The following is a 14,074-nucleotide window of genomic DNA, read 5'->3' as shown; positions in this document are numbered from 1 at the left end:
GCTGAAAATTACTTGATCATTTGAGTGTACTGTCAAATGTACACTACTGTGTGTGGATACACCATGACGGCCATCACAAAACCAAGAGCTTATTAAGTTCAAAATTTATGTAAATAAATGCGTACATCCCGGAATTTCTATGGATATGAACATAGTTCAGTCTAGATTCATGGTTAAAAGCCCCCCCAAAAAAAACAAACAAACAAAACGGGCCATTATCATTCATTTTACATAAATATTTCAAGCTAAAATTGCGCTAGTGTGTAATCCAACGTGGCGGCCATCAAAAAACAAAGAGCTTTTTAAGTTGAAAATTCTTGTAAATGGAGTGGGAACCTTTTGGTACCTCACAATACGATACGATTTGCGATACAAAGCTCACGATAACGATGATCTGACGATATGGCGATACAACGATTAACGATACATTGGTCAGGAAATCATTTTAGAATATTCTACAAACAACTAATAAACAGAAAAACAAGCTTCTGCTCTGAATTGGAATGAGTTTATCACTAGTAGACGTTCAATCCTTTTGAAGTGGGAGGGATGGCAGCGAATGAACGAATGTTCATTCGCTGCCATCCCTCCCGGTTCAAATGGATTGGACGTCTATGACCGTCAGTGGCAGCCAATGCCAGGCAATGAGGTAGTTTTGGGATATTTAAGGTCATTTACCTGTTGATTTTCAGTTACTTCCTGTTGATTTTGGGCGTATTTCACAGGTTACTTCCTGTTCATTTTGAGTTACAGAACAGGATGTGACCTGGGAATCACCCAAATGAATAGGCAGTGACTCAAACTCAACAGGAAATGCCCTGAAAATCGGACAGAATGACTGAATGCTCTGGTTTCGAATGAACGAACGTTCCCAGTCTAAATGGATTCGGCGTCGTGCACCGTCAATGCAGCCTTAGAGTTAACTGAGACACTATTATGGTGGAAGATTTTGGTAGCAACTTGTTGGTTCCTTTTTATTTTTTAGACATTGACACCTTTTTAAAACGATATCTCGATTCTTGGCAAGAACATATAGATAACCTTTTGTGACACAAAGTATCACGATATATCACCATTTCGATATTTTGTCACACCCCTATAGTCTATATTATTGGTTAAAAGCAAAAAACCAGGCAGTTATCATTCATTTTACGTGGATATTTCAAGCTAAAGTTACGCTAATTTTTTCCATGTATTTTTTTCTCAATGTTTCAAAATGCATGCATGGGGATATTTTTATATAATCATTACCTTGAATCCTCGACCAAATCACTCTTGAGACATTCTTGCCTGCTTGTATGCAGTAAAACATTTGTCCTTTTTCCACCTAAATCCGGCGTTTGTGTGTTTGAGCTTCTTACAGTGAAAGCCGAACGGTCTTCCTGGGTCGGCCTCCAACGGGAAGGCGTGTCGCAATGTTTGTGGGAGCTGTCTTGTCAACTGATGGTGAAGTCTATGAATGGTTTCTTTGAAATTAAACATTTCAGTGTTCAAATTATTTTACTTCCCTCTTATAGCATATTAGAGGATCCTAAACAATTACAAATCCGAAAAACTTTTATTACATTTGCATATCTCCAGGAATTGTACATACATCTAAGATTTGTTTTAAAAAAATAAAATAAAATAAAGATTGTGCTGAAGGCTATAGCCGTTTGCCTGTTTGTCACTGCACATTCAACATATAAAAAGTCACTATAACTCTAAATTCGTCCATGGTGTTAATAATGCAAGGCTTAACTATCTGTTTCATTAAAAAATAAATTAGAACAATAAATAGTGTATTTATTACAAGCAGCAGAGGTATCAAAAGCCTTAATATCCAGAGAACTTGGCTTGGCTTTGGTCCACACATGATAAATATCCCACTGAAGAGACAATTTTAGTATAAAAGTGATGGATGAGCCAAACGAGGAGCAGGAGGTGCCGAGTCAGAAAGGTGAGACAGTTAACAATATGAGTTGCCTAAGAATGCAGTCACCCCTTGCCCCTCGTTCTGTCTCGATCCCCCGTCCCACCTTTCAAACAATGTCTGGAATGAGGTTGGTGTTTGATTCATCCAATGCATGTTTCCCAACCTCAAACACCTTGCTATCACAGCAGCTTATTTGTGTGTATTCGTTGTCAGTGGAAAAGAGGCATGTGAAGTGGGAAACTGGGTTAGGAAAGATAACCCCACTAGCCGGACTCTTGCGTGGTGCCTACGTATCAGGAGCCTGCAGGAGGCGAGCCTGGAGAGTTCAAGTCTTGTCAGGTTGCCCAGAGGAGGTCATTTCACTACAACAGGGCGCATGAAGTGCTGATTAGTGTTTGCATCGAGTGAGGAGGCCAAAGATAAGTAGAGAGGAAAACACATGTCAGGAGATGGAGCAGGAGGGGGAAACTCAGGCCCACCAGTTCCCACAGACACTGCAGAATGTGCTTAGTTAAAGGATCTTTATGAAAGTCTTGCAACTTGTACTCATGCTGGCAAAAAATGAGCATAATTTCTGCAGCATGTCCTGATCTCCACTCTCTGTGATGGCACTGTGTTGGCAGCTACCATTCACGACTTGAGATCTGCGTGAAGCGATAGTCTTTTCTGTCCCAGTGGGCAAAGTCCAGCCACACGGGATGTAATAAATATAAACCAGATGCACGTCCAATCCCATGGATTATCTCATTGAAAGAGTCTAATTACTGTTGTCGAAAACATTTAACTTGATTTCATGTCCATCAGCTATCGACAGCCACACTCAGCCACTACCATGCCTTCATACTTGTGCTTAAATGTGACTACTCCTGTGTCGTCCAGGTACAGGAGTGAGATGGGCTCTAGCTTGGTGGGAACGCAACACGCTCGCGCTGTTGTGTGAGGACTGTTGATGTTCACCAGCGTTTGGACGATAGCGTGTTTCGTAGGTGTGACGTGCTTGGTGAGCGGGAATGAACAAATCCCAGCGCACTCGTAGGCATCGTAACTGCTCGGCGCCAGGATCCAACTATCCCATCCAATGTCCTTGAAGTCCACACGCAGAGGTCGCCTCCCGCAGTGGTCGCCCTTGGCGTTCCTACGTATGCGGGAAGATGTGTCGTAGATCAGGTTGGAGCGCATTTGGATCAGGTCTTCTTCATCTGGCTCGGATTGTCCATTGCTGTCAGACTCGTCCGACATGTCTTTCTCTAAATAATTCGAGAGGATCATGTCAGAGGTCTCGTGGTCAATCATTTCATTCAGGTCTTGCTTGTCATCTCGATGGTCGCTACTTTCATCATCAGAGAAAACAATTAGCAGGGGTTTGTGTTTTTCCTTCATGTTTGTGTCGATCTTCATGTCCCCTTCATTAATTCTGTTTTTGTTTCGATTCGTGGCATGTTGAGCATCACCTTCCACACTGTCAATGTGCACCTCCAACCGATGTGTGCTGCCATGCACAGATTTACGCCACCGCTGAGCAGCGGCGGTGAGGTTGAATGCCTCCCACCCATTGTCGGTGCCATACACTTGTCTCGAAGCCAACTCCACTAGTTCCGTATGCTCCTTCCTAACCCCGAAGTTGTCTCCCGTCTCCAAATTCTCATCTGTGCTGTTTTCACCTCCGTTTTGGCGTAGCACTTCGTAGATAGTGACTTTGCGGTCGACGCCGGCAAACAGGTGCCGGTCAGTCTGGACAAGTGTGTAGAGTCGGAGTTCGGCTGAAATGATGCGTTCGTGATGGGGGACCGACACGTTGAACAGGAGTGGGTGGTGCCTTACTCCTCCAACACCAACTGTGCTTGAAGAAGAATCTGGGCAATGCAGAGGAAATGTGAACAATGAATTAGTAAGATCATTTTTAAATGCTATACTGTATTAGCATTAGCAACACACAGTATGTCAAGGTACAGTACATGCAGGAGTTATGCTCTCAGATCTTATCTAAATCTATTAATGTCACGTTTCAGTTTTTAGGGGAAGACATATTTTTTCAATTACGAATTCAAAAGTTTAAGTCTATTGTGTTTTCAATGAAGACACAAAATAACATATAACATTAGCAATAATAATAGAACATTTCTATTATTAGAGATTTCCTCCACAATTGGCATTGATCCTGGTTACTAAGACTTTAAAACCTCATCAAATCACCTGGACAGCATAGTAAATTGCATATATAGGTAAATTAATCTCAATAAATAGGATTGAAAATTAGGAATGCCATGAAAAATGCACAAAACAAATGTACTGTATTTTTTGGACTATAAGTCGCAACAGCCATAAAATGCCCAACTAAGAGGGAAAAAAAACATATATAAGTCGCACCAGAGTATAAGTCGCATTTTTGGGGGAAATTTACTTGATAAAATCCAACACATAGAACAGATAAGTAATCTTGAAAGGCAATTTAAAATAAAAATACAATAGAGAACAACATGCTGAATAAGTGTACAGAATGATAATGTTACATGATGCATGAACAACGAAATGCGAACGTGGCCGGTATGTTAATGTAACATAGCTATTAAGTAGGGTTGTTCCAATCATGTTTTTTGCTCCCGATCCGATCCCGATCGTTTTAGTTTGAGTATCTGCCGATCCCTATATTTCCCGATCCGATTGCTTTTTTTTTTTGCTCCCGATTCAATTCCAATCATTCCCGATAATTTTTCCCGATCATATATATTTTGGCAATGCGTTAAGAAAAAAATGAATAAAACTTGGACGAATATAAACACTCAACATACAGTACATAAGTACTGTCTTTGTTTATTATGACAATAAATCCTCAAGATGGCATTTACATTATTAACATTCTTTCTGTGAGAGGGATCCACGGATAGAAAGACTTGTGACTTTGTATATTGTGACTAAATATTGCCATCTAGTGTATGTCTTGAGCTTTCAGTAAATGCTACTGTAGCCATGCCCCAATGCATGATGGGAAGTGGAACCATGACTTTGCGTAGTGCTACCAATTGATATATCTTCTCTGCGTTGGGAAATAACATAAGGTGTTAAGAAAAAGATCAATTGCTACCTTGCTTCCCCACATTGCTTCCAATGATATTTCTAATCGTAGGGAGAGGGATTGTAAGGCTTTAGCCAATTAAAAAAAGGCTACAGAGGCTGCCAAAATTCACTCTACTCATTTTACGCTGCCTTTTATCTCTCTATATACTGTAGGTAAAACGGCGCCATTACAGATTGAGCGCAACAATGCGTGAGTGGGTCGTGCAGCGCATGCATTAATTGCGTTAAATATTTTAACGTGATACATTTTTTAAAAAAAATAATTACCGCCGTTATTGGGATAAATTTGATAACCCTACCTTAAGCCTAAACTAAAGACTCTGGATGAGTGTAACATATTATGTCTGTAACGTTAAATACAATTAGAAAACGATTTAATTTAAAAATATATATATATTAAAAAAAAGGCATGGCCGATATTTTTTTGCCGATTCTGATACTTTGAAAATGACGTGATTGGACCCGATCGATCGGGACATCTCTACTATTAAGAGTTATTCAGATAACTATTGCATAAAGAACATGCTAACAAGTTTACCAAACCATCAGTGTCACTTCAAAACACCTAAATAAAATGTGAAATGATATAATAATGTGTTGATAATTTCACACATAAGTCGCTCCAGAGTATACTGTAAGTCGCACCCCCAGCCAAACTATGAAAAAAACTGTGACTTATAGTCCGAAAAATAAGGTAAGAATAAGTTAGCATTTGAAAATCCACTTAATTATAAAATCCTGTAAATGTTTCTTTATAAACACTTTAGTAATGGAATGAGGTGTTCGTTTGATGAGCCTATATACAATATAAATTGCATGCAAAATTGTGCAAAATCTTAAACAAATCTGTGACATAGAAATGGAAAATTGTTAGCAAAGGCTTTGTACCCTCATTCTTGAAACTGCGTACGATGCTGGCACTGGGCACAGAATTGCGGTCATTAGCGAAGCGGTTGTAGAGCTCCATCATGTATTCAGGCGGTTCCTCTCGTAAGATTCCAGGTGGCAGTGGAGGAAGACCCATGCCAGACAGGTTGAATGTTTGTAGGTACTGCTCTTTCAGACTTTCCAGAACACCCTCCATGATTACATTGTTGTCCTGCTCCAAATTGGATTGCTCCACCGCCCGTCCCAGCCCGTCTCCCAATCCAGGAATGGGTGGAAGCCTTTGGCCGGTGTTGGAGATAGGGCTGCTCTGGCCACAAAGTGGCCCCTGAAGCAACAATATAAAAAATAGCAAGTGCAAAATCTCGATGCTGCAAATGGTTCCCGGTAGAGAAACCCAAATTCTCGCCATGGAGACAAAAATTGCACTTATCTTATTTTTTGCTGTCACAGTCAATAAAAAATGTGTTGTTGACCTCTATTTAAAAAAATTGGGATCTTCTTCAGTAAGCCTTGTGCAGTTTTGCCGCTTGCATTGCATTTAGTCTTATGCACACCTATTGGGCTGCATGTCCAGTGGCAGCGGAATAGTGTCTCGGTACGGTCCACCTAGTCATTACTGTTGCGTTGTACTCGCTTTCTGCGCTTTGCTCTCCCTTCCCAGCTTTTTCTCCCGGTCTCTTATCAACGATATGGTGGGCTCTGATTTGCTCTTGTGTGTGCGTGCGTGCGTGCGTGGCCTCCACTTTGTGTGATGCTGAGCATATGTTATCACACAACTTCCTTAATGAGGATTTTGTAAACACTGTCCTGTAGCCTCTTCCTTGTGGAAGTGCTATTTTGTTTGGGTGGGTGCACCAGAGTTGATTTTTTTTTTCATTTGTTTATTTGGTTTGTAAATGGAAGACTTCTGTATGCCGTTGTTCATGCGCCATTGACCATTTACTTTTGACAAAGTATGTCAGTCTGTTGATAACATTGCATATTGTAGGATATTAAAACACTTGCCCGAATTGAATTGGAATTCAATGAGCTGTGAGGTCCAATGAACAAGCATGAATGATCCTTTTCCTTCCTTTTACAATGTAAATTGTACATTTTACCATCAATAAACTGCCTAAGTTTCATGTGAGTTGAGAAACATTCAACTTCTCTCTTTTGCTGACGCAGTTTTTCATAAGCGGTAAAACTCACCCAGTTATTGCTCATAAACATTGAAAAGCCTTGTTAAGTTATTTCATTGTGTGCAAAGATAGAGAATAATATCGTGCCGGATTGCTGTGTTATAGCAATATTCAGGCTTCAACAGGGTATCTACTCACGTCAGTTAAAACCTGGCTTTCTGTCCCGCCTCTTCGGCTATGCAAGGAGTAAGAACCATCATTGGCTATTCAGCATACAGTGCCCTCCATAATTATTGGCACCCCTGGTTAAGATGTGTTTTTTAGGCTTCAACTGGGACCGTCCCAGGCTTCAACTGGGACTGTGTGCTTTGGTCAGATGAGACCAAGATTGAGCTTTTTTGGAACCAAACACTCTAAGTGGGTCTGGCGTGCCACGAAAGATGCGCATGCTGAAAAGCACCAAATACCCACTGTGAAGTATGGGGGTGGGTCAGTGATGCTGTGGGGCTGTTTCACTTCCAAAGGCCCTAGAAACTTTGTTAGGGTGCATGGCATCATGAATGCTTTGAAATACCAGGACATTTTAAATCAAAATCTGTTGCCCTCTGCCCGAAAGCTGAAGATGGGTCGTCACTGGGTCTTTCAGCAAGACAATGACCCTAAACATATGGCCAAATCTACACAGAAATGGTTCACCAGGCACAAAACCAAGCTCCTCCCATGGCCATCTCAGTCCCCAGACCTTGTTTTGTAGGCAAAAGGGGGTTGTACAAAGTATTAACACCAGGGGTGCTAATAATTGTGACACACATTATTTGATGTCAAATAATTATTTCTTTATGTGGGATTTTTTCCCCAGTGAATAAATGCACTTGTATTGAAGGTTGGATTTTTCTCTATTTTCCATTAAGGTCCCATATTATTTGAATTTAAAAAAATATTAGAAGCTAAAAAACACATCTTAACCAGGGGTTCCAATAATTATGGAGGGCCCTGTAATTGCAACATCCTCACTCATAACTTGGCCACTAAGCTACAGTGTATCATAAAAGTGAGTACACCCCTCGCATTTCTGCAGATATTTAAGTATATCTTTTCATGGGACACCACTGACAAAATGACTGTTTGACACAATGAAAAGTAGTCTGTGTGCAGCGTTTATAATAGAGTTGATTTATTTTCCCCTCAAAATAACTCAAAATATAGCCATTAATATCTAAACCCCTGACAACAAAAGTGAGTACACCCCTTAAAAACTACTTGAATCTCTAAATATCCAAATTGAGTACTGCTTGTCATTTTCCCACCAAAATGTCATGTGACTCGTTACAGGAGTGCTGTCAGTATTGAAGAGGTGGGAGGTCAGCCTGTTAGTGCTCAGACCATACGCCGCACTCTATATCAAATTGGTGTGCACAGGGCCGGCCCAGCCTATACGCAGACTATGCAGCTGCTTAGGGCCCCAAAACACTAGGGGGCCCCCAATCTGGCAATTGTTTAATTTATATTTTATTTTGTTTACTACAGTTTGTTTTAGTTGACTTTTGTGAGTTTTGATACTTAATTTCAAGCTTAAAAAAATAAAAGTTCTTCCTTAACTTTTTTCTTTTCCTCTTTTAGGAAAAGGTTTGGCGCTATCTACTGTAAGTAGATGTGGGTGGCGTGGCTCAGTGGTAGAGTAATTGTAGAGTAATTGTCCCCCAACCCAGAGGTTGTGGGTTCGATTCTCCGCCCTGATGAACACGTCTCAGTGTCCTTGAGCAAGACACTGAACCCCACGTTGCTCCTGGTGCTGCGTCACCAGTAGGTGGATAGTGAGATAGTGTAAAGCGCTTTGAGCGCCTTGAAAGGTGGAAAAGCGCTATATAAGTGTAACACCATTTACCAAGTACTGACAATCATTTGGGGTGAGAAGTTTGAAGTATGCAGTGCAACAAAATCTGATTAATATACAAAATATGGACGTATGGGTTGGATTGCATGTATGGGTTTCACAGTACACTGTGACGAAATGGTTGCCCAAAAATATGGGCACCTTGGCATTATTTTGCTTAGGGCCTCCAAATTGCCTGGGCCGGCCTTGGGTGTGCATGGTTGTCACCCCAGGAGGAAACCTCTTCTGAAGACGGTACACAAGAAAGCCCTCAAACAGTTTGCTGAAGACATGTCAACAAAGCACATGGATTACTGGAACCATGTCCTATGGTCTGATGAGACAAGCAGGCTTTCTTGTATACCATCTTCAGAAGAGACTTCCTCCTGGGGTGACAGCCAGGCACACCAATTTGATGTACAGAACGGCGTATGGTCTGAGCACTAACAGGCTGACCCCCCACCTCTTCAATCTCTGCAGCAATACTGACAGCACTCCTGTAATGAGTCACATGGCATTTTGGAGGGAAAGTGACAAGCAGTACTCAATTTGGACATTTAGGGATGTACGTAGTTTCTATGAGGTGTACTCACTTTTGTTGCCAGCGGTTTAGATATTAATGGCTATAGTTTGAGTTGTTTTGAGGGGAAAATAAATGAACTATTATATAAGCTGCACACAGACTACTTTTCATTGTGTCAAAGTGTCATTTTGTCAGTGTTGTCCCTTCAAAAGATATACTTAAATATCTGCAGAAATGCGAGGGGTGTACTCACTTTTGTGATACACTGTAAGGCTGCAACTTACCCCCCCAACTAGATCTTCCATTAGGTGTTTTTGTTTTATGTCTTTTGTGGCTTTCTGTTATCATGATAACGCTATACACGTGAGGAAAATAAGTATTTGAACACCCTAAGATTTTGCAAGTTCTCCCACTTGGAAATGATTTTCATGGTAGGTGCTTGTCCACTGTGAGAGACAATTGGGGGAAAAAATCAGGAAATCACAATGTATGATTTTTACTAATTATTTGTATTATACTGCTGCAAATAAGTATTTGAACACTTGAGGATGTCAATATTTGGTACAGTAGCCTTTGTTTACAATTACAGAGGTCAAACGTTTCCTGTAACTTTTCACCGCAGAAGGGATTTTGCACCACTGCTCCACACATATCTTCTCTAGATCAATCAGGTTTCTGGACTGTCACTGAGAAACATGGAGTTTGAGCTTCCAAAAAATGTTTTCTATTGGGTTTAGGTCTGGAGACTGGCTAGGCCCCTCCAGAACTTTGATATGATTTTTACGAAGCCACTCCTTGGTTATTCCGGCTGTCTGCTTCGGGCCATTGCCATGTTCAAACACCCAGTCACAACCCATTTTCAATGCTCCAACTGAGGGAAGGTGGTTATTCCCCAAAAAATCTCACAATACATGGTCCTGGTCATCCTCTCCTTAATACAGTGCAGTCGTCCAGTCCCATGTGCAGAAATACGCCCCGATGTTTCACATTAAGAATGGTGATGTTAAGATGGTACTCAACATTCTTCTTCCTCCAAACACTATGAGTGGAATTAAGACCAAAAAAAGTTCCATTTCGATCTTATATGACCACATGACTTTCTCCCATGACTCCTCTGGATCAACCAAATGGTCATTGGCAAACTTAAAGCAGGCCTGGACATGTGCTGGTTTAAGCAGGGGAACCTCCCGTGCCATGCATAATTTTAAGCAATGACGTCTTACTGTATTACCAACTGTAACCTTGGAAATGGTGATTCCAGCTACTTTCAGGTCATTGCAGTTCTTGGCTAATCCCTCACCCTTCTTAGGATCATTGAGACCCTACGAGGTAGATCTTGCATGGAGCCCCAGTCCGAGGGAGATTGACAGTCATGTTTAGCTTCTTCCATTTTCTAATAGTTGCTGCAACGGTGGATCCTCTGCTTGGCAATTGCTCCGTAACTCTTTCCAGCCTTGTAGAGGTCTACAATTCTGTCTCTGGTGTCTTAGGACAGCTCTTTGGGGTGTAGGATGTTGACATGTGTTTATATGCAGCTAACCACCTCTGAATTTCAATGGCGGCAGCTTTTGCTCATACTCATTGCTGCCAAACAGAAAGTCTCTCTTGGCCAGTGAGCTGAGCATTGCTCAGAAACTATCGTAACTGGACTTTTGCGGTTGTCACGAAGAAAAAACATGCAGTTGCTATCGATTAGTTGCCCTGAGAATAAAATAACCTAAATGAATGAGAAGATCCATATGCAATTGGTTGAGACACATTGAATGGACAATGTTTGCATGGAATACCAAGCAACAAAGACGTTTCCTTTCAAGATAATAAAATGGCCTCTGTACCATCGGGAATAATATTCCTACTTGCCACCTGAACACACATACCAGCTCACAAGTGTCACTCTCATTCCAGAGCTACTTGGAGTGACCCGAAGATACACTCAGTGCGTCACCCAGATGGGAAGCAATGAGTATTTCCCGCGCCTGCCATTCATCTGCCAGGGTGACACTTGACAGTGGTGCTCTTATCTGTTTTACTGTTAAACTGCTGTTGCAGCCGACATCACACTTTCCTGAGGACCCATCGAAGGTTTTAGTAGCAGCCACAAGCAAACACATGCGCATACGCGTAGGATTTTCTAGTACGTTACCAATAAAGTTAACCATCAAAACAAATATGACTTATTACATACATATACAGTCTCTGACAAAAGTCTTGTCGCTGATCCATTTTGTAGAAACAATTGCTAATAACCTGACTTTTAATTATTCAATTGGTTTCACAAATGGCTCATTTGAAAGCTAAGACCCTCCCAAATGATGTTGAATATTTGTTTCACTGAAAAAAGATTTATCATTTAATGGAGACATAAAGGTCAAATTTTGGCAAGACAAAAGCTTTGTCGGCTACAGAAAGTCGTGTGAAAATTGAAGAAAAAATGTACTTCAAATACAAAATTATGTTACGTAACATAAGCGAATTAAGTAGTGGTGCTGTGACATCCAAATTTTTTGTATGACTTCAATGGGCTTCGGCAAGGATTCATACAATTTATTGATGAAGTCATCAGGAACAGCAAAGAAAGCAGTCTTGCATGCCTCCCAAAGTTCATCAACATTCTTGGGTTTCGTTTTCCATGCTTCCTCTTTCATAATACCCCAGACATGCTCAATGATGTTCATGTCTGGTGACTGGACTGGCCAGTCCTGGGGGATGTTGATCTTCTTTGCCTTGAGGAACTTTGAGGTAGAGATTGAAGTATGCGATGGAGCACCATCCTGCTGCAGAATTTGTCCCTTTTTATGGTTAAGAATGTAAGAGGCAGCCAAGATTTGTTGATGTTTTGGACTATTTATGTTGCCTTCCACCCTGCAGATCTCACACACACCCCCATACTGGATGTAACCGCAGACCATGGATTTGCCACCACCAAACTTCACTGTTTTCTGAGTGAATCTCAGATCCATGCGAGCTCCAGTAGGTCTCCTGTAATATTTGCGGCAACTTTGGTGTAATTCAATGGAAGATTCATCTGAAAAATCCACCTTTTGCCACTTTTGAAAGCGTCCATCCTTTTGACAGGCTGTGGGCCTTGGCGATTGCCACACATTTTTTTTTGTCCTTTGTTTAATGCTGGTTTCTGGGCACTGATTCAACAAAGGAGGCCATTTCTAGACATAATTCGACAGACACAGGGACTTCAGATGACTAGGTCTCGTGGAGCTCTGCTGCAGTGGAAAAAGATCAAGATCCTCCAGGACTGGCCAGCCCAGTCACCATACATGAACATCATTGAGCATGTCTTGGGTAGGATGAAAGAGAAAGCATGGAAAACGAAACCCAAGAATGTTGATGAACTTTGGGAGGCATGCAAGACTGCTTTCTTTGCTGTTCCTGATGACTTCATCAATAAATTGTATGAATCCTTGCCAAACCTCATGGAGGCAGTCCTTCAAGCCCATGGAAGTCCTACAAAATATTAAGTTTGGATCTCACAGCACCACTACTTAATTCGTTTATGTTATGCAACATATTTTTGTATTTGAAGTACATTTTTTGTTAAATTTTCACGCTACTTTCTGTAGGCGACAAAACTTTTGTCTTGCCAAAATTTGACCTGTATGTCTTCATTAAATGATAAATCTTTTTTCAGTGAAATAAATATATTTTTGTACATTCAACATCATTTGGGAGGGTCTTAGCTTTCATATGAGCCATTTCTGAAACCAATTGAATAATCAAAAGTCAGGTTATTAGCAATTGTTTCTACAAAATGGATAAGCGACAAGACTTTTGTCAGCGACTGTACAATACATAAAATGAAACTGTACCTTACCAAGTCTAAATAAATTTCTGCTGTGTGTTATCCAATATCCTCCATTCCTAAAATTGAGAATATGCTAGCTTGATTGCGAGGATGCTGAGTGACTTTGCCACCATGAACTTTGTTCTCTATATCTTCTCAGGCCTTTATCTTGTATTTTGTCCCTGGCAGGAATGACAGGATATTGCCTCATTGTTTTGTATTTTCTTCAAAAATCTTTTGCGTCACACTCAGTTGGATCATTTGGTGTCTTATGTTTTGCCTGATATGCAGTAGGAGGCTAAAATAATAGCAAAGACAGAACCAACACACACACGTGTGGTCAAACATGTTAGTACTCTGTTAAACATAGCACGATCACAGCAAACGTACACTGTCCCTACTGTGAAAAATCGTGGTGGCTTTGTAATTTTATGGGGCTGCTTTGCTACATTTGGCACACAGTGTCATTAGTCTCTGCAGGGTACAATGAAATTTCAAGACTAACACAGTATTTAAAGAAAAAAAAGTGCGATATCAGAAGGATTTGTCTTAATCACATGTCAAGACTCATGCAAAGGCATAATGACTAAAAGAAACAGGTAAAAACTGACAAGAACAGCCATATTGACCATATTTTGATTTCCAAAAAAGAGGACACTCGGCCCGGCCTCGAGATACTTACATTTTACATAAAGTTCACTCAAAGATGCCTTATCACTTAAATATATTTATAGGTGTGCCTCCTGGATCTGGATCGGAAAATTCAGTTTTATTTGTCAGTTTTTAGTGCAAATTTGTATCCAAAGTCGAATAAATGTATTTTCAACTTAACTCATTTACTCCCAAAAACATATAAATACATTCTATTTTTAATTCATTT

General features: G+C 40.7%; 1 protein-coding gene across 1 annotated transcript; it reads right to left on the bottom strand.

The window, feature by feature from the left end:
* Positions 1 to 1,665: 1,665 nt before the first annotated feature.
* Positions 1,666 to 6,548, bottom strand: bmp10 (bone morphogenetic protein 10). The gene is made up of 2 exons (XM_057831767.1): positions 5,879 to 6,548; positions 1,666 to 3,768 (listed from the first exon to the last, which is right to left on the bottom strand). Exons 1-2 carry the CDS (start codon positions 6,285 to 6,287, stop codon positions 2,720 to 2,722), a joined length of 1,458 nt encoding a protein of 485 aa, XP_057687750.1. The 5' UTR covers positions 6,288 to 6,548; the 3' UTR covers positions 1,666 to 2,719.
* Positions 6,549 to 14,074: the final 7,526 nt, after the last annotated feature.

This window comes from Corythoichthys intestinalis, chromosome 3 (genome assembly GCF_030265065.1).
Source record: "Corythoichthys intestinalis isolate RoL2023-P3 chromosome 3, ASM3026506v1, whole genome shotgun sequence".
In the NCBI taxonomy this organism is placed as follows: Eukaryota; Metazoa; Chordata; class Actinopteri; order Syngnathiformes; family Syngnathidae; genus Corythoichthys; species Corythoichthys intestinalis.
The sequence above is the reverse complement of the archived record's forward strand: the minus strand, read 5'-3'. Positions and strand labels throughout refer to the sequence as shown.

Bases quoted from the DNA above. Each gene is read 5' to 3' on its own strand.
- bmp10 (XM_057831767.1), bottom strand. From the start codon at position 6,287: ATGGCGAGAATTTGGGTTTCTCTACCGGGAACCATTTGCAGCATCGAG. The intron at 3,769-5,878 runs GTACAAAGCCTT...TGCATTGCCCAG, and splicing joins ACGCAGTTTCAAGAATGAGG to ATTCTTCTTCAAGCACAGTT.